This window comes from Benincasa hispida, chromosome 9 (assembly GCF_009727055.1).
Source record: "Benincasa hispida cultivar B227 chromosome 9, ASM972705v1, whole genome shotgun sequence".
NCBI classification, from domain to species: domain Eukaryota; kingdom Viridiplantae; phylum Streptophyta; class Magnoliopsida; order Cucurbitales; family Cucurbitaceae; genus Benincasa; species Benincasa hispida.
In genome coordinates this window covers 90,172,232-90,199,990 of record NC_052357.1, presented here as the reverse complement: position 1 = coordinate 90,199,990, position 27,759 = coordinate 90,172,232, and the positions used below count along the sequence as shown (strand labels likewise).

The following is a 27,759-nucleotide window of genomic DNA, read 5'->3' as shown; positions in this document are numbered from 1 at the left end:
AATCTTCAGTCCTTAAGTCAATATCATGCAGTACAGGTTCAGTATTACAAGGCGATGGGACATCCTGCTGAAAACCGAATTGTCTCATCACCCTATCAGGAAGATGTCACTCACTAATGTGAAAACATATGAGAGAACTCATCGTCCGCCACATGTTTTGATCATTCGTACAAAAATTAGGCAAAATATGCACAATAATTTTGTATGGCTCCCAAATAACCTGAAACACAAAATATTATATTAGAGAATATTAAAGACAAATACAATAAAAATGTGTATAAAATAATCAATTAGGTTCAGTGTAATGTACCTGTTCAGGTTGAAGCAGATCAAACATGTATCTATACTGGCTGATTATATGTATGGTTGTCCTAGTCACACAAAATTTGCCTCTCCACCTAAATTTTTAAATTCATAATTTAGAATTTAAATTAACTAGATCAGTGATATAAAAATTAAATTGAATTAAAACAACATATCGAGAACCGTAGGCTCGTCCAACTAACTGAGCGTCATTAACATGTAGCTGTGGAGCCATTGTTGGAAATCACTCCCAAGCCCATAGTTGCAAAAGTATGAGAGGCCCAGCTATCTCTCGAACCTCAGGTCTTGTTACTTTGCATGGTTGTCTATACAACTATGCCAAGCATGCTCCACCCCATGAATATCGCCCTGCATCATGGAGGTTAGCTAACAGTGGTAGGAACATCAAGTGGACAAAATGACTTGATTTATCTGAAAACAGACTTCCACCCATCATTTGTAGTATATATGCTCGCGCATATCTTATGACGGTTTCCTCGTCTGCAACATCTGTGAGCTGACGAAATTTTGTTCCTAACCATATTAAACTTAACCTCGATCCTTTAATCTTGTCGGCAGGTGGAGTCACACCAAGGTACAATTGACAAACTTCTAACTAGTCATCGTACATCACTTCGGTGACTGGCTCACCGTCAACAGGTAACCCCAACAACACTTCTATGTCTTTTAGAGTGATAGTGCACTCTCCAATAGACATATGGAATGTAGGCGTCTCAGGCCTCCATCTCTTGACCAAGGCTGTGATCAGATGCCAGTCTAACTGAATAAATACTAATCTAGCAACCCCATAGAATCCAAATGTGCGTAGTAGTGGTAGTATTCGAGGGTGGAGCTTGATAGTGCACTGGAAAACTGCCTCTCGACGCCTGCAAGATATTTCTCCAGTAGTACGATCTCGCCATACAACAGATGATCGATGAATGGACTAGTCGTACAAAACATCGGGATGTCCTGGGTTTAAAGCCATGATCTGAAAAAAAAAATATATTTATTTCTCAATTAAAAAAATATTTGTTTCTTAATTAGAAGAATAATGTACAACTTAATTAAAAGAATAATGTACAACTTAATTAGAAGAATAATATACCACTTAATTAAAAGAATAATGTACAACTTAATTAGAAGAATAAAGTACAACTTAATTAAAAGAATAATGTACAAGACAAGTTAATTATAAGTTATGTACAAGTTAATTAAAAGAATAATGTACAAGTTAATTAAAAGAATAATGTATAAGTTAATTAAAAGAATGATGTACAACTTAATTAAAATTATAATGTATAATTTAATTAAAATAATAATATACAACTTTATAATATAAAAAAATTGAATATACAATTGGAGAGAGCGAGATGTTCAGCGAGATACGCTCAATCTCGCTCTCTCCTTTATTCTCACTCTCTCAATCTCGCTCTCTCCTACAATCTCGCTCTCTTATTCAATTTCGCTCTCTCAATCTCGCTCTCTTCTACAATCTCTGAGAATGGAAGCTTCAATAGAAGTAATATACAAACCTATCTCTGAGAATCAATCTTTCGCCATTTTATTCGATCATTAAATTTATCTCAGCCGTTGCCTACTGAGAGAATTTATCATTATTTTCTCAGAATTTTGGTTATTTTATTTGTATGTAAATCATGTTAGATGAAAGTCCATTCTCGAGCATGGTAACTTGCATAACTAAACCTTTGTTTTTAGTTTAATTATATAAAAGATGGAAGTTTGAACATTTTACCTTACAGATATGTAACATCTTGAGTTAATTCAAAGTGTACTAATTAATGATAACATAGCATCCATTAATGATAGTTCTTATGATAGTTCTTATGGTTAAATTAATTAAAACCTTTTAACAACGTATGTATGAGAAATGTTGAGGATATGGGATGATTGCATAGGATTAATTAGACTAAGCTGATTGTGTAAAGAGCATTAGTCATGGTCGCTCTCTCCTACAATTTCGCTTTCAATCTCGCTCTCTCGTTCAATCTCGCTCTATAAATGTCACTCTCTCCTACAATCTCGCTTTCAATCTCGCTCTCTCCTACAATCTCGCTCTCTCTTACAATCTGCTTCACCCATTTATCTTCCTTGTTGAGGGTTGAAGTTTCGACTTATGTATGTCAAGACTATACAAAATTAGCGAGATTCCCTTCTAGAGCGAGATCCTCATCACAAAATTAGCGAGATTTCCATGTATGTCAAAATTTCAACCCTCGACAACCCTAATTTACGTATTGTTTCTAAGTTTTTATTTGTTTTCCGAGTTTTCAACGTTCGATCTCTACATTAGTCGAATCTTCAACCCTCGACTTCTAGCCTCGAACTCCCAAAACAACAGTATTTCTCTAATAAGTTTCAAAACAACAATATTTCTCTAATAAGTTTTGAAAACAACAATATTAATATTAAAGGTCCGAAGCAAGAGGGCTAATACTAAAAGTGTAAAAATTTTATTGTAATAATAAGCATAAAAATAATAGAGAAATTAAAAGCAATAAAACTGGAAACACAAGAATTTACCCACCCAAAGAAAAACTACAACTTACCAGAAAAAAAATCCATTATGTGAAAAATCCACCTTTTTACAAACTTGGAGTCCATGACCTTCCTAAATCTTTTTTATGTAGGACAAGCCCATGACTTTCCTAAATATTTTTAATGTTGGACAAGCCCATGACTTTTCTAAATTTATTTTACGTAGGACTACACTTCTAATATTTTGCCAAAAACTCAACATATTCCACCTTGACAAGATATTTGAAGAATCCATAGGTTCTACAATATTCATTGTCTTCACCGACAATCATAATTCTCATCTCTTAGAATTATAACCTACTTCACCAAAAAAGTAGACCACTTGGAATACCACCTCTCAAGATTTTCCTTTTTCGTCACATGTCGATAAAACATGCTGATATTTTTTGTGCAACTTCCACCTACTTGGCTCACTTGGAAGTTTTTCAACCATCGACACAACTTTCACCACACAACTTGCATAACTGCCAAGTCAATGCCTGTGTGCAAACTTGTTGAACCGCTAACATCACATTCTCGTCTTCTTCAGAGGAAGTCATTGTTTTCCCTGACGTGAAAGACACCATCAACATCCGATCTAGTGCCATTGACGAACCTGCTCGGTTTTTCTTGTACCCACCTACATTCCCAGCAACCTATCTTCTACTTGAAGATTCTCTTCTTGAAACCTTCGCTGGAATCACTCTTGATCTGCATTGGAACGTCATCACCACTTAACTTGCACTTGTATAACCCAAATTATTTTAACACATCCTTGACTTTGATGTCAGCAAAATCGCTTGGTGCTACCTCGTCTTGCCCAACCAATGATCTTTCCAACACTGTCTTTCAGTCAAGAAATCCCTCTGGCAAGACATCTTTGATGTCAGCAAAATCGCTTGGTGCTACCTATTTTCCCTTTGGTAGGGGTTGCCGAAGTAGCCACAAGAAATGAACCCCACTTTGCTCTAGCCCTCGAGCAATCTCCTTGACTTGATCCTCATCGAAGCTTCCCATGCTCCCAAAACACAAGAACACCACTGATGCTTGAGGCTGATCATCAAGCCATTTAAGTACATTTACTTGGTTGACAGTGTTTTTCAAGTTCAAAATAGGTCCAACACAATACAAGGAAGAAATTTGTGAGGATGAGCCACTTGACATCATATTAATCACATGAGATTCTATCTTTGCACATGTACTGATCAAAACACACCTTAGATTTCTGATCTAAACGTCCTAGTATTTTCATACAACCAAACAGCAATGTCATTATAAACAAACATACTAGGGATGACATTACCCGAAATGGGGTTGACAAAACTTCGTATAGTAAGAGATTCAAAATCTTTCTTTAGCTGTTCCAACTACCCGGTTGCTATTATTCTAATCATAGAGCAAGAAAGGCAGCACTGGAAGTGTAAAACACACAACAAGGTACCTTAAATTCTTTAGCCACATCTATCTTTGTCTTACTAAACATGTCAAGGATAAATCCAACTAACTGGGGCAAGTCAGGACTAGTTTGAGAGTTGGCATGTTTAGCCATGGCTTCTCTAACATGAGGCTTATAGATTTCTATAAGGGGTGGTGGCATACCATTTTGACATTCTTCTGGAATGGGCAATTCAGGAAGAAGGATCAAGTGTATGGATTTTCTAGCAAAAGATGCAGAAAGTAGTTGGATATGATCCATTGCTTTGTTGTTGTGAGACAATTGCATGACGAGCACCATGACAGCGAGGCGGGGATCTCAAGTGACAAGAATATTGGCCATCTCAACGGTAGATGCAAGATGGCCTATTCCAGGTCCTGGTATGAAAACCAGCTCAAACTTCTTCATTTAGTATTGGTGCAGACAGAAAGAGAAAAATGCAATCAAAGATGGAAACTATAAAGGTCAAAGTGGGAGTTTTTGTTGATTGGAGATGAAGAAGAGGGAGGAAGAATAAGAAGAAGAGATACCATTTCTTTGTTGTGGTCTTTCAGGTATTTGTATAAAGAAAGTTTAGTATGAAAATCCAGAAAATGAATGACTACAAGGACAGATAACCACACACAATATGATAAGGTTTAGATAGTCTTTTTAAAAAGAAATTACAAGAGGAGGTACTGTCGTTTAAACCTTTAACTTCGAAGGAGGTAGGTACATGTTAACAACTATTTTTGTTGGAATAAATGATATGTAACTCTTCAGGTACGATTACATCTTTTTACTTTCATAAGTTATGTTCTTTGATAAATGGCTGCATCCTTTCATAAATCACCAAATCAAAGAAAGGACACGACTATTCGAATGACGATGAGTTAGTTTATAAATATGTCATTTCTTCAATTTGATTTAAGAACAATTTTCCATAGCATTTTCTTACTTTAAAGTTCTCTCCATCTTCATAATTTAAGAAGAAGTTCGGTATATCCACAAAGTTTAGTTCGTTGATCTTGTGGACAGAGTGTTATATCCATAAGAAAGGTGATCTATTATATCCTGAAAGGTAATTACTCTCTAAACTCAAACACTAGGGTGAGTAAATTTATCTTAAAGAGACAACATGAATTCGTTGGACTCAGATCTATAATGTATATGTAATTTGTTTTTGTATATGCATACGTATATGTGCTTTTACCTCATAACAATTTTAACTTCTAATATATCATGTATGTGCCAACTAACTTAGTTCAGTGATAACTTGACACATACTCCTTGAGGTCAAAAGTTTAAATTTCTATACTCTTATTTGTTGTACTAAAAAAACAGTAATCACACTTAGAAGTGATAGCTTTGACAACAAAATAAAATGGCTTACTTAGTTTTAAGCCTCATGAAACTGCATTATTTAGTTTTCTCCTCCATGTGAATTGGCCAAAACATCATCTATAAATTTTCCCAACGAGATAAAGGAGGATCCACCTTCCATTACACTTTTCCTACTTTCTTCACTTTTTGCTTTCACTTTCTTCCTTAGATCATCACTTCCTTCTCCCATTAATTTCTTGATCCCACTCTTTATCTCTTCTACACTCACTAATCTTGGCTGGTCTTCACCAAAAGTTATTCGATAGTCTAACGTGATATCCACGGCCAATCCCAATTCCACCACCATTTCAAAAGCATTGAATTGTTGCTCGGCATGCATCGGCCATGTTGCCATCGGCACGCCATGCCATACACTTTCTAGTATCGAGTTCCAACCACAATGCGATACGAATCCTCCAATGGTAGGGTGGGCCAATATCTCCACTTGTGATGTCCATCCGATGACTCTTCCAATACTCGTTGTTCGATCGAGAAATCCCCCTGGTAGGATGTCTTTGATGACCGTGTAGTTTCTCGGTGCCTCGAACTTACCCTTTGGTGGAGGTTGTCGGAGGGACCATATGAAACGAACCCCACTTTCCTCCAATGCATTTGCAATCTCTACCACTTGATCCTCATCAAAGCTCACCATGGTCCCAAAGCACACTAAGACCACTGATGATGGAGGTTGATCATCAAGCCACTCTAATATATCAGCACAGTTTTGAGCCTCACTTGATCCAGCAATTCCTGTATTTTTCAAGTGCAAAACAGGTCCAACAAAATATAAGGGTGGAAGGACTTGAGAGTAGGACTTCACCACATGTGATTCCATCTCCACAAATGTATTGATAAGAATCCCTTTGATTTCCAATCTAAACCTTTTAATATGGTTATGAAACCAAACAGCCTTGTCCTTGTTAGAGAAGAGACTAGGAATGACTTTATTAGGAATAGGATTAACAAAATTTGGCAAAGTTATCTCAACATTATCAGAGTTGAGCAACTTTTCCACCACTTCATTGCTACCATTCTCCTCAAAAAGCTCTTGAAGATAGAGACTAAAAGCAAGAAAGCTAGCACTGCAAGTATAAAACACATAACAAGGAACCCCAAATTCGTTAGCCACATCTATCATAGTCGTACAAAACATGTCGATGACTAACCCAACAAGCCGAGGAGAGTCGAGACTTGTCTCTGCTGAGGCAGTAAAGTCGGTGACAGCCTCTCTAACATAAGGCTTGTAGCTTTCAACCAACACAATGAAGTCTTTTTTACTTTCTTCTGGAAGTGGCGGTTCTGGAAGGACGTTGAGTTGTATATTTTTTCCTGCGAAAGACGTAGAAAGCGACTCGATACATTCGGCTACTTTGACATCGTAGGGGAGCTTCATGGCGAGCACTGTGATGGAGAGACGATGATCTCGAGTAGCAAGAACGTTGGCCATTTCGACGGTGGATGCAAGGTGACCAATTCCGGGGGCAGGTACGAAGATGAGTTCAAACATCTTCATTTGGTAATGAATTACTTGCAGATTCACACAGAATTGTGAAGCTATGGGAGGTGGGGAAGAAGAAATGTTTATTGTTTGTAAAATGAAAGATAGGAGTGGGACCAAAGATGAGTGACTCGAATTAGCCTTATCATATGAATATGATAAGTACACACACACTCTTTAGTGACTTTTTTGTTGTTTACTTCTGCCCATTTGTTCTGTGGAGATTGGATTATAAGGTTGGAAGATTTTTTTTGGGTTAAATTACATAAAACACCTCAAAATTATTTACTTGCCACATAAGATCAAAACAGTTAGTTACTATTCATTTCAACTTAATCATTTATATCATTCATGTTGGAATGTCTTGAATTTGTTTGTTGGCGCTTCGAACAACCAAGTACGGGGGTCTCGCTATTTAGAACTCGTATTTAGCATATTTATTTATTTGTAGTTATTTATGATTATAACCTTAGGATTTAAAGTAGTGATATATATAAACTCTCTAATCCTAGAGGCGCCGTTTGATGTAATTTTTCTGAAAATATTCTCCTTAATAATACTATTCTCCCTCTACCCGTGGATGTAACTAACACACCATTAATGAATCACATATATCTGTGTGTCGATCTTCTCTATCTCTACGTTTCTTTTTGTGTTTTTTAATTGTCGATTTCGTAATAATTCAAACTGCTCTCTATGGCCTCTACTACTTATTAGTCTATCTTTTGACAAACTTGACAAGACTAACCTCTTTGTTAAAAAAGGTGAACACAATATTACGGCTTTCACTTGTCTATTATAGAAGCTCTTACTCATTGTAGTTCAACCTATGTATATTGATCACAATTTAAAGGTGATTCTAATCGTCGTAAAATTAACTATTTTTGCTTATATTTAATCCATGGTGACATCCAAATAACTTTTTTTTCCAGTTTGTCCTCTCTTTTCTTTATTTTTTTCTTCGCAAAATCACTTTGGTTAAATCATTCAAAATTCCTCCAAACCCAAGCTTCAAATCCATATACCTCGACTTTATAAGCAAGATAGACTAACATGTTCAAATGAGATGTAAAGGAATAAAAAATTCAAATGAAACGAGCAATGAAGCTCATAAAAGCTAATATGCTCGATACTAATTTTTTTTCCTTCTTCTTTTAAGACTAGAGAACTAATGATAGATCAGAAGCTCATTCTTTTTACTGGTTTAGTTCAATAAAACCCCATCAATTTCCAAAGTGTACCACTTTTATGATCAAAATTAAAAGATGCATCTAATATTACTTAAGTGCATCTTGGACTATACCAATACTTTAGCAACTCACTCGATCAATAAAAACAGAAAAGACCTAAAATATTTAAGGAATAAATGGAAAAAGCTCGAATTAATAACATGACAAACTGTCATTGATCAACTGAGTTGCTTGCAAAAAGATGAAGGTAGTCTTAGATGCTCTCGAATATTTTTTACCAATAAAATGGTCAAAATATTATCTACTAATATACCCAATGAGATGAAGCAGGATTCACCTTCTATTTATATTTTTTCTACCTTCTACACTTTCTGTCTCTTCTATACTCACTATTCTTGGCTTATCTTCTTTAAATTTATTTAGATAGTCTATAGTGATCTCAACAACCAATCCCAATTCTACCACCAATTCAAACGCATTAAATTATTGCTTTGCATACGATGGCCATATTGCCACTGGGCACACCATGCCACGCAAGCTTTACAACGTTGAGTTCCAATCACAATGCGACACGAACCCACTTGTGATCAAGAATTAAAATATTTATATTGGTGTTTCAATTCTACAGGTATATCAATAAAATATCAATATTGACAAATATTTATGTAAATAAAAAATAGAAAAAATATCAATTTATACCCCTTAACTTTTTGTGTTGTATCAAATTAAACCCTAAACTAATAATTGTATCAATTTAAACATTGAACTTTGGGGGTTATATCAATTTAAACCCCAAACTAAGAATTGTATCCATTTAAACCCTGAACTATTATCAATTTAAACCCTAAACTTTCATAATCATATTACCTTAAACTCTCCATTATGTTTTATTTGGTACATTATTAAAGTTTAAGGTTTAAATTGATATATTTATGAAAGTTTAGGGTTTAAATTTGATATACTTATGAAAGTTTAGGGCTTAATTAAAATGATACAATTATTAGTTTGAGGTTTAAATTGATACAACTCCAAAATTTCAAGGTTTAAATTAATACAACCTTCAAAGTTTAGGATTTAAATTGATATAATTCTTAGTTTAGGGTTTAAATTGATACAACTCCCAAAGTTTAGGGGTATAAATTGATATTTTTCCAAAAGAATATATAAGTTATTTTTACTTCCAAATTAAGTTATAGATCTTGCTATTAGTGTATATCTCCATATTAGATGTATTAACAAATATTTTAATCCTTAACTGTGGTTGCATGAGCTAAAACTAACTCAAATTTCTTCGCTTTGAACAGGCGTAGGGAGAAAATTAAAGGCAATGGGGAAGTTTAGTTTGTAATTAATGTATCTAGAGGATCCCACAAAGAAAAAATCAAGAAATTTCACTCTCTTTATAAGATAAATGAGCTACTCTATCAATTGTCAATTTATTTAAGATGAAACCTCATACTATCAAATTATTAATTTACCCAAATCCCTTTTTAATTTATTTTGACGTGAAAAGCAGTAACAAGTTTTAGATTTAGCTTTCGTCTAATCTTCAATATTTTAGTTGATCCAATTTTTTATAACAATTATTTTGCCACATGACTTATTCCTTGTTTGTGTCTAATTGTATCATGTGGTATGAGGTGATTGAATAAGGTTGGAAGAACTTTTTTTAGTTAAATTATATAAAATAATAAATTATTTACTTTCAAAAGCTAATTATCAATTGCATGCATAAGATTAGAAGCATTGTTACTATTCATTTCAAATGAATAGATATCGTTTATATTATTGACACCACTCTCTATTACTTATTATATATTCCTACTACTAGGGGGGTTTATGGGTTGGATTAGGTTGAGTTGAAAGATTTTTTAGATCCAACCCAATTGTTTGAGTTGTAAATTTCTTCAACCCAAATAATCCTTATTAAAAAATGAACCAAACTCAACTATGAATAGTTGAGTTTGGTTGGTTCTAATTAATCGGGTCATTATTTAAAATTTTGTTCTAAAAAGAAGTAAAACGTAAATATGTAAAAATCTAATTTAATTATTTTCATATATTGAATTAAGATTAATAACTCAATTTCAATTTATATAGTGAAAATTTTAAGTGCAAAGAAACTACTTTAAAGAGTTGTTAAAGAGTAAATTATTCAAAAAAAATATTAAAATTAAAGTAAATATATGTATAAATAATTGTGTTAGAAGTAATAAAAAAAATATTTTAAAGTTAATAATAAATTCGGATCGGTTCAGGTTGGTCTGAGTTATATTAGTTGAATCCATGAATCCATCCAACCCAAATGAGTTGATAACCCAACCTAAACTGCATGGATTGGGTTGGGTTGATCAATTTTTTGGGTCATCGAATTTTCTGAACACCCCTAATTCTACCTTTCTACACGAAAACTTTTCATTCTTTAGAGGTGAATTTTACAATATTATAGCTTTCACATGTCTATTTTATTAAAACCCTTTCCCTCAGGATAATTCAACCTATGCCTATTGCATATAATTAAGCTGAATCTAATAATCTGCCTTTATTCTCCGTAGTGACAGAATTTTTCCCCTTCTCTCTTTTCTTTTATTTTTCAATTCACAAAATCACTCTAGTTAAAGCATCCAAAATTCAAAAAACACTTCAAAATCAAACTTCAAATTCATATACGTTAATTAAAAAAAAAATTACAAAAAAAAAAGAAAAAAAGAAAACTAGAGAACTAATGATAGATCAAAAGCTCATTTTATTGACTGATTTAGCTCTATAAAACCTTATTATTTTTCATATCCCGAATGAGCAGCTTTTATTAGCTTAAAAGCTAATAATACTTTGGTGCATCTTAGATTGCACTCATCTTTTACAGCTCACTCCAACAACCAAATAGACAAAGTTCAAAAATATTTAAGGAAAAGAAAAGAGTCGGTGATGTGGCAACTATGAGTGGACGAGTGCAAGCCTTGGATGCACCCAACTTCTTTTTTCCAATAAAATGAAAGGACTAGCCTACTGCATCCTTAGTTTCCTCCCCTTGGCGAGTTGGCTAAAATATCATCTATAAATTTGTCCAATTAGATGAAGGAGGATCCATCTTCTATTACACTTTTTCTACATTCTTCACTTTTTATTTTCACTTTCTTCTTGATCACATTATCGTTGCTGTACATCAACTTTCTGATCCCTCTCTATCTCTTCTGCACTAACTATTCTTGGATTGTATTGTTCTTTAAAGTCGCTTCAGTAGTCTATAGTGATCTCCGCAGTCAATTCCAATTCCACCACCAGTTCAAACGCGGTTAATTGTTGCTCTGCATACAGTGGCCATATTGCCATGGGTACACCATGCCACAAACTCTCCAACGTCGAGTTCCAACCACAATGTGACACAAATCCACTTGTGCCAGGATGAGATAATATTAATCTCCACTTGTGCTGCCCATCCGATAACCCTCCCAACATCTGTTGTTCGATTAAGAAATCCCTTTGGTAAGATGTCTTCAAAATTTGTAGAGTCAATTTTTGCTTGAAGTGCACTCTCCGATGACTGTCGTCGAAGGGACCAAACAAAATGAACCCCATTATGCTCCAGTGCTCGTCCAATTTCCTCCACTTGATCCTTCTTAAAGCCTCCCCTGCTTCCAAAGCACAAGAACACCACTGATGATGGAGGTTTATCATCAAGCCACTTCAATACATTGACATGATCCCTAGTCTGAATATTCTTGTTCAAGTGCAAAACAGGTCCAACAGAGTACAAATGTGGGAGTTGCAAAGTGGAATCAATTGACAAAGAAGATATCACATATGATTCCAACTCCTCGAATGTATTGATTAGAATACCTTTTACATTAGATCTAGTTCTCTTAACTTGTTCATGAAACCCAACAGCAGAATTGTTAATAAAGAGGATACAAGTAATGACTTTACTTGGAACTTGATTCACTATGCCTGATGCACTCAAATTTGTTGTGGGTATCCAGTCCACTTGTATTACAAGTAAGACTTTATTAGAGGCAGAAAATCGGAGAGAAAGGCAGCAGTTCGGTTTTTCCAATGACAATTATAACAAAGTTCTCGATTTTTAGAGTTTTAACCGTTGCATTGTGCTGGAATTTGGACACCCTATTCGAGACACATAGAATCTTGTTTTGAACGATTTGATCGTTGTTTGAAGCTCTGGTTGTTCTGTAATCCCTACCAAATAGAACTTATAAAACGGGATGATTTTCATTCTTTTTTATCTCTCGAGTGTTGATTTTTTATGTATGATAGTATTGGTGGATAGTGAATCTTTATATGACTGATTTAGGTTCTTTTTCCCTTAATTTTATCATAATAAGAGAAGTTAATAATGGTGGACTCCTCACAAGTCCTGTGGTTTTTACTCTTCACGTCCAAGAGGTTTTCCACGTATAATTCGTGTGTGCTCTTTGCTATTAGTCTTCTATAACTTTGTGGTTTATTGTTGTCTATTGTTTGGTTGATTGCTTGGTAATTATTTGATGATTTATTTGTGGTGTTTTGGAGAACAATTATTTGTGGAGGAGATCCTAGTGTGTTTTTGTAATATTGTTTGGGTCCTATCAGTTGGTATTAGAGTGGTTTTTAATTTAATCATTGTTATGGAGTCTACTAGTAATGGTGGAGGTAGTTCAATGATAAAATTGACAGGAACCAATTATTCCATCTGGAGACCGATGATGGAAGATTTGTTATATTGCAAAGATTTGTTTGATCCAATTGAAACAACCACAAAAGCAGATGACACAATTTCTAAACATGCAAAACTAGAGAAAATAGAAGAAAAAGATTGAGGAAAGTTAAAGAGAAAAACTTTAGCAACTCTTAGGCAGTGGGTTGATATTAACATTTTCAACCATGTGTTCAAGAAGTCCGACCTATATGAGTTGTGAAAGAAATTAGAAGGTATTTATGAAAGAAAGATCACACATAACAAAACTTCTTTAATTAAGCAACTTGTTAATATGAAATTGAAGGACGGGAAGTTTGTTTCTGAGCATTTGAGTGACTATCAGGATATTATTAATAAGTTGACTACTATGAAGATTGATTATGATGATGAATTGTAGGCTTTGTTCTTGTTGAGTTTATTGTCAGACAGTTGGGAAACCTTGGTTGTGACTATTAGTAACTTTGCTCCAAAAAGTGTTTTGTATTTAGATGTTATCAAACAAAGCACGTTCAATGAAGAGATAAAAAGAAAGGAGATGGGAGTTGTGTTGGAGTTAATGTCCTAAATCGAGTGTATCTTGTAATTTGTAAAGACAAATTATATATCTAATAAAATAAAAGGTATTTTATTCATGTTTAGACCGCAATAAATCAATCCAATAAACTAAGGTACAAGGTTATTTTATGAAACTTAAACATGTATGTGGAGTCATATAGGTAGATCACGTTTAAGTGATAACCTAAACAATTTATAGTAGATGGATAAGACTGAGTATTTTATTCTGGTGACACTACGAATACAGTCTACTTTGTAGATGTTACAATTGTTGTGAAGTGCTACAAATGATCTAATCCTGATTGTTCATGTGGAGACATGCAAATAGAGGTATTCTATACAAAGAGTTTATAAAAGATCGGACCGCGAAATGAATAGTCTCTCTATATAACACCGTTGCTAGAAAAGACTTACATTTCACTAGGATGACTATAGGTGACTTGACCTTAGTCCTGAGTAAGTTGTGAACTCCTATCTATGAGGGCAATTCCTTTATTTGTATGGGTGAGAGTGACCTTGTTAGCTGATTCAACAAGCCTACCATTTTGGGACTTGTCCGAATAGGGAGTTAGGAACACAACTACACAAAATGGAATTTATTCATTTCCTGACCTTAGGGAAAATAGATAAATTGCTCTCTTAATAGTTTATTCCGGGTCTTGAACATTGAGATCCCAACCTTTCACTAGCTCGAGAGGTGTTAGTTTATAGTTGGACTATAACTGTTTGTTCATCAGAGGAATCAGTGGTATTTAAGAAGTTAGATGTAACTATAAGGGTAAAAACGATATTTTGACCCAGCTATAGTTATAGCAATTTGTAAAGAGTTGACTCACTGTTGATTGGTTATATCTGTGGAAACAAAAATAAATCTATAGTACGAAGAGTGAAGCTATCAGTCTTTAGTGAAGTGACCGGTAGTTAATGAAAATTGATCAATTTAATTAAAGAGTTTAATTAATTAATCTTATATCATTGAAGCTTCTAATTTGTAGGTCCATAACGTCCCCTTGTTAGCTCACTAAAGGATATATAAGAGAAATGGTTTGAATTATTCAAATCAATTGCATATTAATGAGATTAATATAATATGGTTAATTATAGATGTGATATATAATTAAGAGAGAAAAATATTTGAATAAGATTCAAAGATTAAAGATATGTATACATATAAATATGTGATAATTATATGTTGACTAATTCTATATTAAATATAATTTAATATAGTCGTTTAATTGATTAATCAGTGGTTAATTAATTAATTAATTAATTAATTTTTGAGAAGTATAGATAAATAAACATGTGATATTTATTTATTTATTAATTAATCATATATATTAAATTAGATTTAATATATATGGTTATTTAATTATTGGACTAATTAATTAAATAAAAGTTATTTAATTAAATTAGAACTAGAGTAGGAATAGGAAAGACTAAGAGAAAGGGGTCACCCTCCTCTCTATACATAGGTCTTCACGGCCCATGTTTGTGACAGTTTGAATTGAAAATTATGAATTCTATTCTCCTACTACTTCTTTCAAAATCCCTCTTCTTTTCACTACTACTTCTTCTTCCTCTTCCAAGTCTTGGAGACTGCACATCCAATTCTTGGGATCCCAAAGAATAACAAGATTTTATTTATGGTGGTGTCCCATGTGTTCGGGTGTATGCCCTAAAGCCTCGTAGTTTTATGTTAGTTGAATCAATGGTTGATTGATTTTATGTTACTTGTACAATAATCTATTAACCTAAGATCTAAAGTTATATGATGTAACCTAAACATGTATGTGGAGACATATAGGTTGATCATGTTTAAGTGATAACTTAAATAGTCTGCAATATATGGATAAGGTTAGGTGCTTATCCTGGTAACGCTACTAATACGACCTACTTTGTAGTTGTTATAATTGTTGTAAAGTACTACAAATGATCTGATCCTGATCATTCTTGTGGAGACATGTGAGCGGAGGTATCTTATACAAAAGAGTTTGTATAAATACCATACCACGAAATGTTAAGTCTCTCTTTATGACGTCGTTGTTAAAAGAGACTTACATTTCACCAGGATCACCATAGATGACTTGACTTTAATCCTGAGTGAGTTTTGAACTCCTGCCTATGAGGGCGATTGTTGAGATAGTTTAGGGATGCGTTTTGTTTTGTTTTGTTTTTATCATTTAAAGATAGATGGGTTTAAACATGAAATCATGCGTTAGATATAACTGATGTGTTTGCTCCCATGCGTCTGAGGTCATGCGTCAGAATGATGATGCGTTAATCTTAGCATGCAATGATCACGCATTCCTATCATAAGTTTTCTTACGCTTGTGCCAAGTATAACACAAACGCAAGTTTCTCAGGTAATCCGAGGTTGAATATGGGGACTTGTCACTCAATAATATTTGTGAAGTGATGCGTTTGAGGGGATGAATAAGAATAAAAAGAAAAAGAAAAAGGTTTAAATGTTTTACACACTACTTCTACTCCTAACTAAACAGATTGAGCAATAGAAGACTTGCAATGAGAATAAGTAGAGACAGAACAACCAATAACGCATAGTAATGTTTACTATCTTAAATCGCCCTAGTAATCCTAGCTCGTTGTATTAACGCATCACACCTCTCGGTGATTAGCCGCATGACTATATCTCTATAGTGCATAGTTGCGTCGAGCATAAGATTGTGTCTATCTCTAGGAACAATACGAACCTTGCTTAGTGCGTTCCATCCCTTATACCTTCTCAGGCAGTTAGACACGGCTACTTAACTTATAGAAAAGTAATGCAGCATCCCATAGACAGGCGTGCCACAATCTTTCACCAAGCAAAAAGGATTAACTCACTATACTCGCACAACGCACACCTTTTGGTTGGTTGATAAATAAACGCTGAAGATAAACTATGATAGAGATGAAGATGATGAAGAAGACGGTAATGAAGGAATTAAGATTTTCATTGATCACAAAATATCTTAATATCTCAAGCTAAAATGTCATACAATACAGAGAGGAGATGAAGGACTCTGCGTCAAGGCTGCCGGTGGTGCCATGGTTGAATGGTGGAGATGTCTCTCTCGAGCTCTATCTTCGGTGAATGCTCCAATCGTCACTCGGTCTAGGTTATGGAGATGAAGAATTCTCATTGGAAGTCTCCTTCAAGCTCTCATCTGTGATCACAAACTTCTGCCTTGAGGCAGAAGCTCGGATGTCTCAAAATGAAGGTCTCAAGGGCTATTTATAGAATTTGGATGCCGACAGCTGTAATAATGAAGGTATGGCTCATTTCTGCCTTTGTCGTGGTATGGGCATTGTCACATCGCTTTATCTTGTTGATACTCCCAAGGTATGCGTCCGAGCTGAATTTAACTGAAGTTAACAACGTGTTCTACCCATCTTGCGATCTTCTATTATGGCTGTCAATTCGTGGCCGCAATCTCTATTTGTTCACTGCATTCTCCATGCGTTGGACGCATGCGATTACTGTAACTTCCATGCGTTGGACGCATGGGGTTTCCGTCTGCATTCGTCTTTTGCAGTCGCCTGGCTTCAGCACATGCGTTTGTCTGTGATTGCTTATTACAAACGCATGTGTTTGATTCCTGCGATAGCTACAAAAATAGACACTTTGGCATGGAATAACGCATAATATTGGGTCAGTGAGGTTTTAGGTGCTTATCGACGCAAAACTCAATTTTTCAAAAATTCTTAGTATTATCACTGCGTTTTCTACCTATTAGCCCTCATAATTCTAAATAAAATACTTATAATAACTGGCATTTCTGCTAGTTATCAGCGATCCTTTGATTTGTATGGGTGAGAGTGGCAAGATTCGCCGACTCAATAAGCTTACCATTTTGGGATTCGTCAGATTAAGGAGCTGGGAACACAACTACACAAGACGGAATTCACTTCTTCTCTGTAGTTAAGGTAAAAAGATAAACTATTCCTTTAAGGGCTGATTCTAGGGCTTGAACAATGAGGTGCCTCACTCTCTCCTGGCCCGAGAGGGGTTCGGTCATAGTTGGACTATGACTAATTGTTCATTAAAAGAATCAGTGGTACTTAAGGAGTTTGATGTAACTACCAGGGTAAAATAGCCGTAATTAGACTCGGCTGTACTTACAAGCAATTTGTGAAGGGTCAACGCACTGTTGATTGGTTATATCCAATGGACACATAAATATATCTATAGTGCGAAGAGTTCAGCTGTCGATCTTTAGTGGAGTAACTGGCAGTTAATGAATGTTGATTAATTTGATTAAAAGAGTTTAATCAATTTATTTGGTATCATTAGAGTTTCGATCTATAGATCCATAAGGTCTCCTCGTTAGCTCAATGAAGACTAATGGGAATCAAATTAATTTTGGTGTGATTTGAATTGTTCAAATGAATTAAGGGAATTAATTGTATATGATACAGTTAAATAATGTAGATTGAAACATTATATAATATAAAGTACGTTGATACATTTTTATGAGAGAAATAATTGTTTGAATATGATTCAAATATTAATTATATGAATTTGATTCATATAAAAACTATATGTTAAAATTTAATATGAATATGAATCATATTAAATTTATATATTTTTATGAGAGAGAAATGTTTGAATATGATTCAAATATTAATTATATGAATATGATTCATATAAAAACTATATGTTAAAATTTAATGTGAATATGATTCATATTAAATTTATGAGAGAAATACATATTTGAATATGATTCGAATATTGATTATGTGAATATGATTCACATAGAAACTATATGTTAAAATTAATATGAATATAATTCATATTAAATTTATATAGTTTGATGAGAAGGGTCGTTCTTTGAATATGATTCAAATATTAAATTATATGGATGTCATTTATATAAAAACTATGGGCCTATTTGGGGGCCCATTATTCATGTGAGGAGATGATATACCCTTTATATCACTGTTTTGGCCTATTGATATACCATCTCCCCTTTTCATTTCCTTCAACATGTGCATAGTAACTTTATCTTCTCCACCCCCAACTTCCTACGTCTCCTCCCTTCTCATACGCGATAGTCACTCTCTCCTCCTTTTCTGTGGCCAACTTACATTTTTATTTCTTTATTCTGTTCTTGAGTTTATTTCATTATACTTCGAGTGTAATTTTTTTCACTATATCCATTTTATTAAGAAATCATAGTATTTCAATCTAGTTCTATGCACCCATTTTTTACCTTCAATTTATATACATCACTTTTTCCTCAAGTGTCCTGTGATAGAGTATATTAATAACTATTATCTATAAATTATGCCCTTCAAGTTTTTATTTTTTATTTTCTTAGTATCAATTATTTATCTGTATAATGCCATTATAAAATTACAATATTTTGGATTAAATCTTTGTACACAATTTCTCAAGAATATATATAAAAAAAAAAATTAAAAATCTCTTCGTATATAACATCAATATTCAAAATCTACTATTCAAAAGCTCATTATAAAATCTCAATAAAAAACTCATCCATGAATATATATGAGAAAAGACTCAACAAAATCCTAAAATCAAACAGAAGCAAACATTTTTTTTTTAAAATGCCTCAATATTTAACAGACCATTCATAACATTTTAATTCTCGATAGTTTTTAAAAATTAAATTTATAAATACTACTTTTACTCATTTATTTATTTATTTTTTTTATTTGTCTTACTTTTGAAGACTCTTTTCTAAATTCAAGTCATGATTGAAAATTTTATATATATGTATGTGTGTGTTTAGTAGTAAAAAGTGGAAAAAGGTTTTAGAAAAAAAGTTGGTACATCCATCCCTAGCTAGAATTAAATTTCATATTTTTAAATGTTGGTATTTCGTTGATTATTTACTATTAATCTTGAAGTTTGACTGGGTTTTTTTAAAACAACAATAATAAAAAATTATTTAAAAGACAATAATTGGATACAAAAAATTGAATTGATACAATAATTAAATTATAAAATTTTAAAAAAATAGTGTTCATACAAACAAATTATTTTAGAGTACAAAAAGTTAAACCAAATATCACTAACATATGAACTCTGCACCCTAAATACAGACATCAAAACTCCTCAGATATTAGAACTCCAAACATCTTATATCATCTCAACGCCCCAAAAAACCCCTATACGTTATATTATATGTGATATAATATAAACTATATGTTATATCTTATATGTAATATAACATATAGTTTAATATTTATATATATTAAGTTAGTTGATATATTTATTGATTAAAAAAATCAAATTTTGAATTTGAATTTATTAAAAATAAAGGGGAGTAAGTTATAACACTCTTACTCCTTATTCTCTCCCAAACACAAGTTATAACACCCTTACTCCTTATTCTCTCCCAAACACACTTACGAGCATCTGTGAAGGGTTATTGTACTGTTGACTGGTTATCTCCGATGGACACAAAAATATATCTGCGGTGAGAAGAGTGCAGCTATTGGTCTTTAGTGGAGTGCCCGACAGTTAACAGATGGTGGATCTCGTGGCTAAAGAGTTTAGTCAGCTATTCACGTACGGTTGGAGCTTCAAGCTACACATCCATAAGATCCCCTTGGTAGCTCAATGGATTCAAGTTGAGAATCAGTTTTTGGGTCAATTTGAAGTGTTCAAATTGACAAGAGTGAGTTTGATTATATATGATTTGATTAAACTTGTTAATTATATATGGAGAAAAAGGGTATAAATATGATTTATATCTAGATGAAGAGAAAAAAAAAACTATGGTTTATATGTTGCATATGATGTGATATTAAAACTATAGGTTATAAATAAAATATGATAAGTTAGTTATTATATTTATTTATAATTAAACAATTATGAGATAATTGTTGGTGGTTTTCTCCATAACTGTACGTGAAAGTGGGAGGTTACATTCAGTTTTCATAACTGAAGGATAAAATGAAAATTATTTTCATTTTGCAAAGGATCAGATAGTCGCTTAACGAAGTTGTACATTGCCCATCGTATAGCTAGTGAGAGTATACACGAAAGCTCAAGTTTTCCTAAACGATCGTGTACACGCACAGTCGACCTAAACGATCATATAGATTTCACTAAAAGATCTCGTGCGAAAGCGAGTTTACCTAAACAGTCATCTAAAGGATCATACTCGATTACCTAAATGATCATGCACCTTTTCTAAACGATCAAGCACCTGTCTATACGATAGACTCTTACCTCTCCTACTTGCTTGGTCGTTGAATACGATCGTGTTTCCTCCTTCCCTCTACAAAATTCAATAGATCCCACACCTTCTAGATTCTCACTTCGAGAATACCAAGGTCACTGAATGGTGGTGTCTAAGTTGCTGCCTATTCGTGGAGAAGACCGTTCGTTGGCTGAACGATAGCGAGTTTTGGTAGACAATTGGCTTGACGATCATAGCGACAACGAGAGGTGTTGTTCCTAGCGAGACTGAAAAAAAGACAAAAGAAAGGTTCTTCAAAGGTAAGTCTTTCAGTTCTCTGTATTTAAGTTTATAAAGCATGCCGTAATTTGTTCTGAATCGCATAACTTGTATGTATGTTTGTGAATGCTTTTTTTTCTGTCACAATAAATTTAGAACGATCTTGCTTCCACTTATAGGTTCTCTTTATTAAGAGTTCCTTCAGTTTGATGCATTCGACACAGTTAAAGAACTTTGAGATTTTCTGTTCGGAAGATTCCAAATCGTAGGTCTTTCTCATTACTATCAACTTTATACTACTCTAGTTGGCACAAGTCAGAAGATCGGGCAATCCATGAATGACTATCTCGCTATTCTTCAACTTAATTGGACTCAATTAGACCAGGCAAAGATCAGTTCAGATCATCTAGGATTTATCAACTTCCTTATGGGGCTTCGTTTTGAGTATGAGTCTGTTCGTGTTGCCTTGTTACATCGTAATTCGCTACCATCTCTTGATGCAACAATTCAGGAAATTCTCTTTGAGGAAAGGCGACTTGGGTTAGTCTCCTCTCCTTCCTGAGACGTTGCTCTCATAACCAGCCATTCACAATTTCCATCTGAGTCGATTTTTTGTAAGAACTGCAAACAACATAGTCACATTTTTCCAGTTGCCTCACTATTGACTGCAGATACTGCCACAGAAGGGGTCATATCCTAGACAACTATCCTACCAAACCACCTTGGCCTCCAGAATACACCAATAAACCAAGAACTCCCCTAAGCATGGTTCTCCGTCTATCGCAGCAGTTGCCTCTTCCTCAGATGTAGTACCCCTAATCCTCTAAGTATCCAGATCACCGATCTCCAGGACTTGCTGAAACAGGTGCTCTTTTCCAACTCTCCTGCCCTTGTCGTCACACTAGGTACATTGTGGCTCCTTGATTCAGCCTGTTTAATCACATGGCCTCGAACATGGCCTTGTTGTCTTCCTCTACCCCTGTATAATCTCTGCCTCTGATATATTATACTAATGGTAACCACATGCCTATTTCACGTGTTGGGTCTATCAATACACCGAGTATTAGTCTATCCACTCCTTATCATGTCCCACACTTAACTCTTAATCTTGTCTCTGTTGGACAACTGTGTGATCTGAGACTAACTGTTATCTTTTCCTCTCATGGTTGTCAGGTTCAGGATTCATAGACGGGTCACATGGTTGGCACGGGTCGCAAGGTGGGAAGATTATTTAAGCACACGTCCCTTTAGCCTCCTGCTCTGCCATCTATGTCTGTAGCTCTCACATATACCAATATGTATCAGTGGCACCTTCGTCTTGACTATGCATCATCTGAAAAACTTCTTAGCCTAATTTTTGTTGGTACCTTAAGTAAGCCTACATTGCAAGCTGGCAAAACAGCCTGCTTTGTCATTTCCTACTTCAACATCTTTATGATATCGTAAGTGGTTGATAAACCTCGGTTGGACTAATCACTTTTTATTGTGGACCCCCGAACAGTTGCAATGCTATAGGGAAGATCGTAACCGAGACAAGACAACATCAACTGCAGGCTATATGTTGATCATGATTACTGCATGACTAGCTAAGTATGGTTACACTCCCTTCGGAAAGGGAGAAACTGCATGCAGAAGCTTCCAAAGAACGAAAGGGTCGGACCTGCGCGTAAGGCACATAAAGATGGGGAGTGGTGACCCCCTATAAGCTTTAAGTACCCACGCACACTGACTTGACGACGGTGGTTCCATACCCTGAATGTCAAGATTCGTGCAATGGGTGATAATACCTCTGTTATAAGGATCTTGACAATGGAAGAGACTTTTTAAAAGTTTTCCTCCATACAGGGGAGGTGAACCTAATTTGTTTTACTTCATTCCCATGAACATTCTGAACTTGAACCTCGGGCTCATGTGTGTTGCTTTCTTGGTTATGGAATTGAACACAAAGGATTCCCATGCTGGAATCCCATATCCAACTGGTTACGTTTTTCTCACCATGTCACCTTCTGGGAACATCATATGTTTTCTAATATTTCTTCTTTCCATGCCTCCCTTCTTGTACCCAATCATTCTTCTCTAGTCCTACCACAGATCTATTTTTTGCCTATGAATCTTCATCTAAGTCTCCGGCTCCACCTATACCAGAACATGAGTCTTCCGCTCCACTTGTACCAGAACTTGTATCTTCCATCCCACCCGTCTTTAGAGCTCGATCAATCTTTTTCGTCAGCTGTACTCTCAGACCAACCATTTGTCCCTGATGCTGATCATGATCCTGCACCTGTTCATCAGTCTGCTTGGGTAAGAGAAACTCCACAGTATCTACAGGACTATCATTGTTTTTCCACTACTATGTCTTTAGTTGAATCGCAGTGCTATCATGAGCCTTTTACTAACCCTCTTTGGGGCAACAAGCTATGAGTCTTCATCTGATGAAGATGCATATGAGGACGTGATTCATGGAGAAGTTCAGGAGAAAGAGGAGCAATCTATTCCCCAAATGGAGGATACTCAGGCTCGAAAGTCCACCAGAGTGCATAAACCTTAAACAAAGTATTCAAACTCAAAGTTCACTCTAGTTAGTGAAGATGGAGAGCCAAAAAACTATCAAGAGGTTTTGTCTCATGATTAAAAAGATTAGTGGCTCGACGCAATGAAGGACGAGATAAATTCCCTGGAAAAGAATAGAACCTATGAGCTAGTGAAGCCTCCAAAGGGCAAGAAAGTATTGAAAAACATAGGGGTCCTCAAGTACAAGAAGAATGGTGAGACGATAGTGAGGTATAAAGCCAGATTAGTTATTAAGGAATGCAACCAAAAAAGGGGTATTAACTTTAATGAGATCTTTTCTCCAGTAGTCAAAATTAAATCTATCAGAACAGTGTTGGGATTAGCAGCGAGTCTTGATCTTGAGATAGAGCAACTGGGTGTAAAAACTGCTTTTTTACATGGTGATTTACATGAAGAGATCTACACGAAGCAACTTGAAGGATTTGAAGAAAAATGAAAAGATAAACTTGTTTAAAAGTTGAAGAAGAGTCTTTATGGGTTTAGACAAGCACCAAGGCAATGGTACAAGAAATTTGAATCGTTTATGATAAGCAATGATTATAAACAAACTACAGTTGGTTATTGTGTGTTTTAGAAAGTTATCTGCAAGCAACTTCATCATTCTTCTTTTATCTTTAGATGATATGTTAATAGTTAGACAAGATATAGATATAGATATAATTCAAAATTTGAAGAAAGAATTGTCCAAGTCATTTGACATGAAAGATTTGGATCCTGTAAAGCAAATCTTAGGTATGGAGATTGCTCGCGATAGGAAAGTTGACAAATTGTGGTTATCCTAGGAGAAGTATACTGAACGGGTGCTGGAAAGGTTCAATATGAAGAATGATAAGCCTGTTAGTACACCGCTAGCAACTCACTTTAAGCTAAGTAAGAGAGTTTACCCTACAACAGAGAAAGAGAAAGAAGTTATGTCATCCATTCCTTACTCTTCTGTTGTTGGTTCTTTGATGTATGCTATGGTGTGTGCTAGACCTGATATTACACATGTAGTAAGTTTAGCGAGTTGTTTTCTATCCAACCCAGGTAAGGTTCACTGGGAAGCAATGAAGTGGATCTTTAAATACTTGTGGGACACCTCCAAATTGAGTTTATGTTATGAAGGTGGCAAACCTATGCTTGAAGGCTATACTGATGTAGACATAGCAGGTGATCTTGATAACAGAAAGTCTACCTCAGGTTATGTGTTTACATTTTTAAGAGGAGTCATCTATAGCAATCAAAGCTACAAAAATGTGTAGCAGTGTCCATAGCTGAGACAGAGTATATTGCAGTAGTGCAAGCAAGCAAGGAGATGTTGTGGCTTAAAATATTCCTTCAAGAGTTGGGTTTGAAGCAAGATAAGTGTAATATTTTGTGATAATCAGAGTGTTATGGATTTGAGCAAGATTCCAATGTATCATGATTGTATTAAACACATTGACATTAGATATCATTGGCTACAAGATGTAATTGAAAAGAAGAGATTGAATCTAAAGAAAATCCACACTGACAAGAATAGTGCAAATATGTTAACTATGGTAGTTTGCGGAAGCAAGATTGAGCTTTGTAATAAGCTTGATGGGATGAGGTTCAAGTGATGATGGATGTGATTGAGTCTTCCCCGTGTTAGGCTGGAGGGGATATTGTTGTGGATGTTTAGCCCACTTGTTACACGAGCAATACTTTATTTTAAACTTGTGTTTTCTGATCCCAATTGGACCTAATTTTTTGAGTTGGCTCATATTGAAAGCATTAGGTTTTATTTTATGTACTATGGGAATGACCTAAGCAAAAGGAGAGTGGAAAAAAAAAAAAAAAAAGACGGAAAATCAAAGAGAAAGGCAGCAGTTTGATTTATTCAGTGACAGCTTTCACAAAGTTATTGATTGCTGGATTTTGAACCGTTGGATCATAATGAAATTTGGTCACCCTATTCGAGACACCTATGGTCTTGTTTTGAACGGTTGGATCGTTGTTTGGAGCTTTGGTTTGTCCATAATCACTACCTAACAGAACCTATAAAACTAGGTGATTTTCGTTCTTTTTTATCTCTCAAGTGTTGATCTCTTATGTATGATAGTATTGGTGGGTAGTGAATCTTTGTATGACTGATTCGGGTTCTTTTTCCCTCAATTTTACGATAATAAGAGAAGTTGATAAGGGTGGACTCTTCACAAGTCCTGTGGTTTTTACTCTTCACATCGAAGAGGTTTTCCACGGATAATTCATATGTGCTAGTTGCTTTTAGTCCTCTAGAATTTTGTGGTTTATTGTTGTCCATTATTTGGTTGATTCTATGGAAATTATTTGGTGACTTATTTTTTGTGTTTTGAAGAACAATTATTTGGTTGATTGTTTTGGAGTAAATTCTAGTGAGTTGTTATATTATTTGTGTCCTATCAAATTAGCATCTGAATCGTTCAATTGTTGTATTACCTCATTACTACTATTATTCTGTGAGTAAAGTTGTTCAAGATGTAAACTAAAAGCAAGAAACCCAGCACCAGAATGCAATACACATAAGAAGAAACTTGAAATTCATTAACTACATCAACCATGGTTGTGCAGAACATATCCAACAAGATGGTTGGTGGTGGTAGCAAGAGAGGAGATCAGAGCTTGTTTGACATGGGGTTTGTTTGTAACTTTCAAGAATTACTTCCAGGAAATAATGGTTCCCATCTTTTGGGAGAGGTGACAATTCAGGAAGGCTATGAAGCGTATGGATGTGTTGTTGAAAAGAGATTCAGAAAGAGATTGGATATATTCATTAGCTTTGGCATCAAAGGGTATCTTCATGATGAGCATTGCCATGGTGAAACGAGGATCTCGAGTGATGAGAATTTTGGCGATCTCCACTGTGGATGCGTGGTGACCTGTCCCCGGCACCAGCATGAAAACCAGCTCAAACTTGTTGATCATTTTGAACACAGCTGAGGTTAACTGATGAGAAAAGGTAATGGGAGAAGTTCTTAGTATGTAATATATAAAGTAAAAGTTTTTTTTGTTGAAGGGAGGAGGAGGTTGATATATATGTGGTGGCTTTGGAGTAGAAACTAAAAAGGAAAGATTGGAGATCAAACAATGTGAACAAAAATGGAAACAGAAAAATGAATGCTCTTAATTAACAAGATGTACTTTTTTTTTTTAATGTTGTGCAAGAATCACCACAAATCTCTTTCCCTCGTGAAGAAAGAGACGATGGGTTATTTGCACTTCATGTGGAGGTCCATAATGGGCTGGGTTTTAATTTTTAAAACCAAGGAGCAGCGGCCGGCTTTTGTATAATGCATAAACCAAGGAAAAATGGAAGAAAGCTTCATCCGATAATAATCGTTTTTCAGCCATTTGGAGATTCATCCATGGTCCGAACTGAAATTTTGTCGGTCTATTCATGATACAAGGATTTCCAATCTGAATGATAGAGATTTTGTTTGGAGCTACCTGTAGTCAGATACAATGGATAATCGATTGTCACTTCAGGTAAGAAATTTCTAATTACTTTTTCCATTTTTATTAATAGTATATATATTTAATTTGCTTCAGATTCAATGTGAAGTAATGTCATTGAATTCTATCATTGATATTGGTCTATCACTAATAGACTTCAAGACCCATTAAAGAATACCATTAAACACAAAGGCACATAATTTTCAATGATCCAACATACTTTTATAGAATAAAAATGCAAAATCAAGTACAAACATGAAAAAAAGTAGCATCAATTTGAAGTAATGTCACTGTAATTTCTATCACATATATTGGCCTATCGCTGATAGACTTCAGCACCCACTACATAATAACAAGGGTTTAGGCCTTAGGACTTTAAAATAGGAAGCACAAAGGGACATAATTTGCAATGATTCAACTAACGATCCAACATTTTTCTATATCTATATGACAAAATCAACTACATATGAAGTTAATGTCACTCTGATGTCTATCATGGATCTTTTCTATCACTAATACTATAGTATCCACAAAAACTAAGATACTATACAATATTAATGTACTACATTATCCACAAAACTAAGTCACACAAAACTAAGTTACAGCTACAGTATACATCTGGGAGATTTTTTAGTCAAAACTAGGGGCACAATCCTTGATTCTAGGAGAATGTCTTGTTTTTTTGGAGAAACTTTCTTCCGGTCCTTTGTATTCTTTTGATCCTTTGCATTCTTCTATTCTCTTGAATC

General features: G+C 34.7%; 1 protein-coding gene and 2 pseudogenes across 2 annotated transcripts; all 3 read right to left on the bottom strand.

Moving 5' to 3' along the window:
- Positions 1-522: 522 nt before the first annotated feature.
- Positions 523-7,270, bottom strand: LOC120086502 (anthocyanidin 3-O-glucosyltransferase 2-like). 2 transcript variants are annotated; one of them, XM_039043184.1, is made up of 2 exons: positions 5,649-7,270; positions 523-1,294 (listed from the first exon to the last, which is right to left on the bottom strand). In XM_039043184.1, exon 1 carries the CDS (start codon positions 7,149-7,151, stop codon positions 5,679-5,681), a length of 1,473 nt encoding a protein of 490 aa, XP_038899112.1. In that variant the 5' UTR covers positions 7,152-7,270; the 3' UTR covers positions 523-1,294; positions 5,649-5,678. The 2 variants fall into 2 exon arrangements, with proteins under 2 accessions (XP_038899112.1, XP_038899113.1); XM_039043185.1 differs by lacking the exon at positions 523-1,294 and adding an exon at positions 3,756-3,894.
- LOC120086503 lies at positions 3,629-5,682 on the bottom strand (annotated as a pseudogene).
- A 4,073-nt stretch (positions 7,271-11,343) lies between the features above and the next one.
- On the bottom strand, positions 11,344-26,492 carry LOC120087259 (annotated as a pseudogene).
- Between the last annotated feature and the right edge of the window lie 1,267 nt (positions 26,493-27,759).

Coding starts and splice junctions, on each gene's coding strand:
- LOC120086502 (XM_039043184.1), bottom strand. CDS start 7,151: ATGAAGATGTTTGAACTCATCTTCGTACCTGCCCCCGGAATTGGTCAC.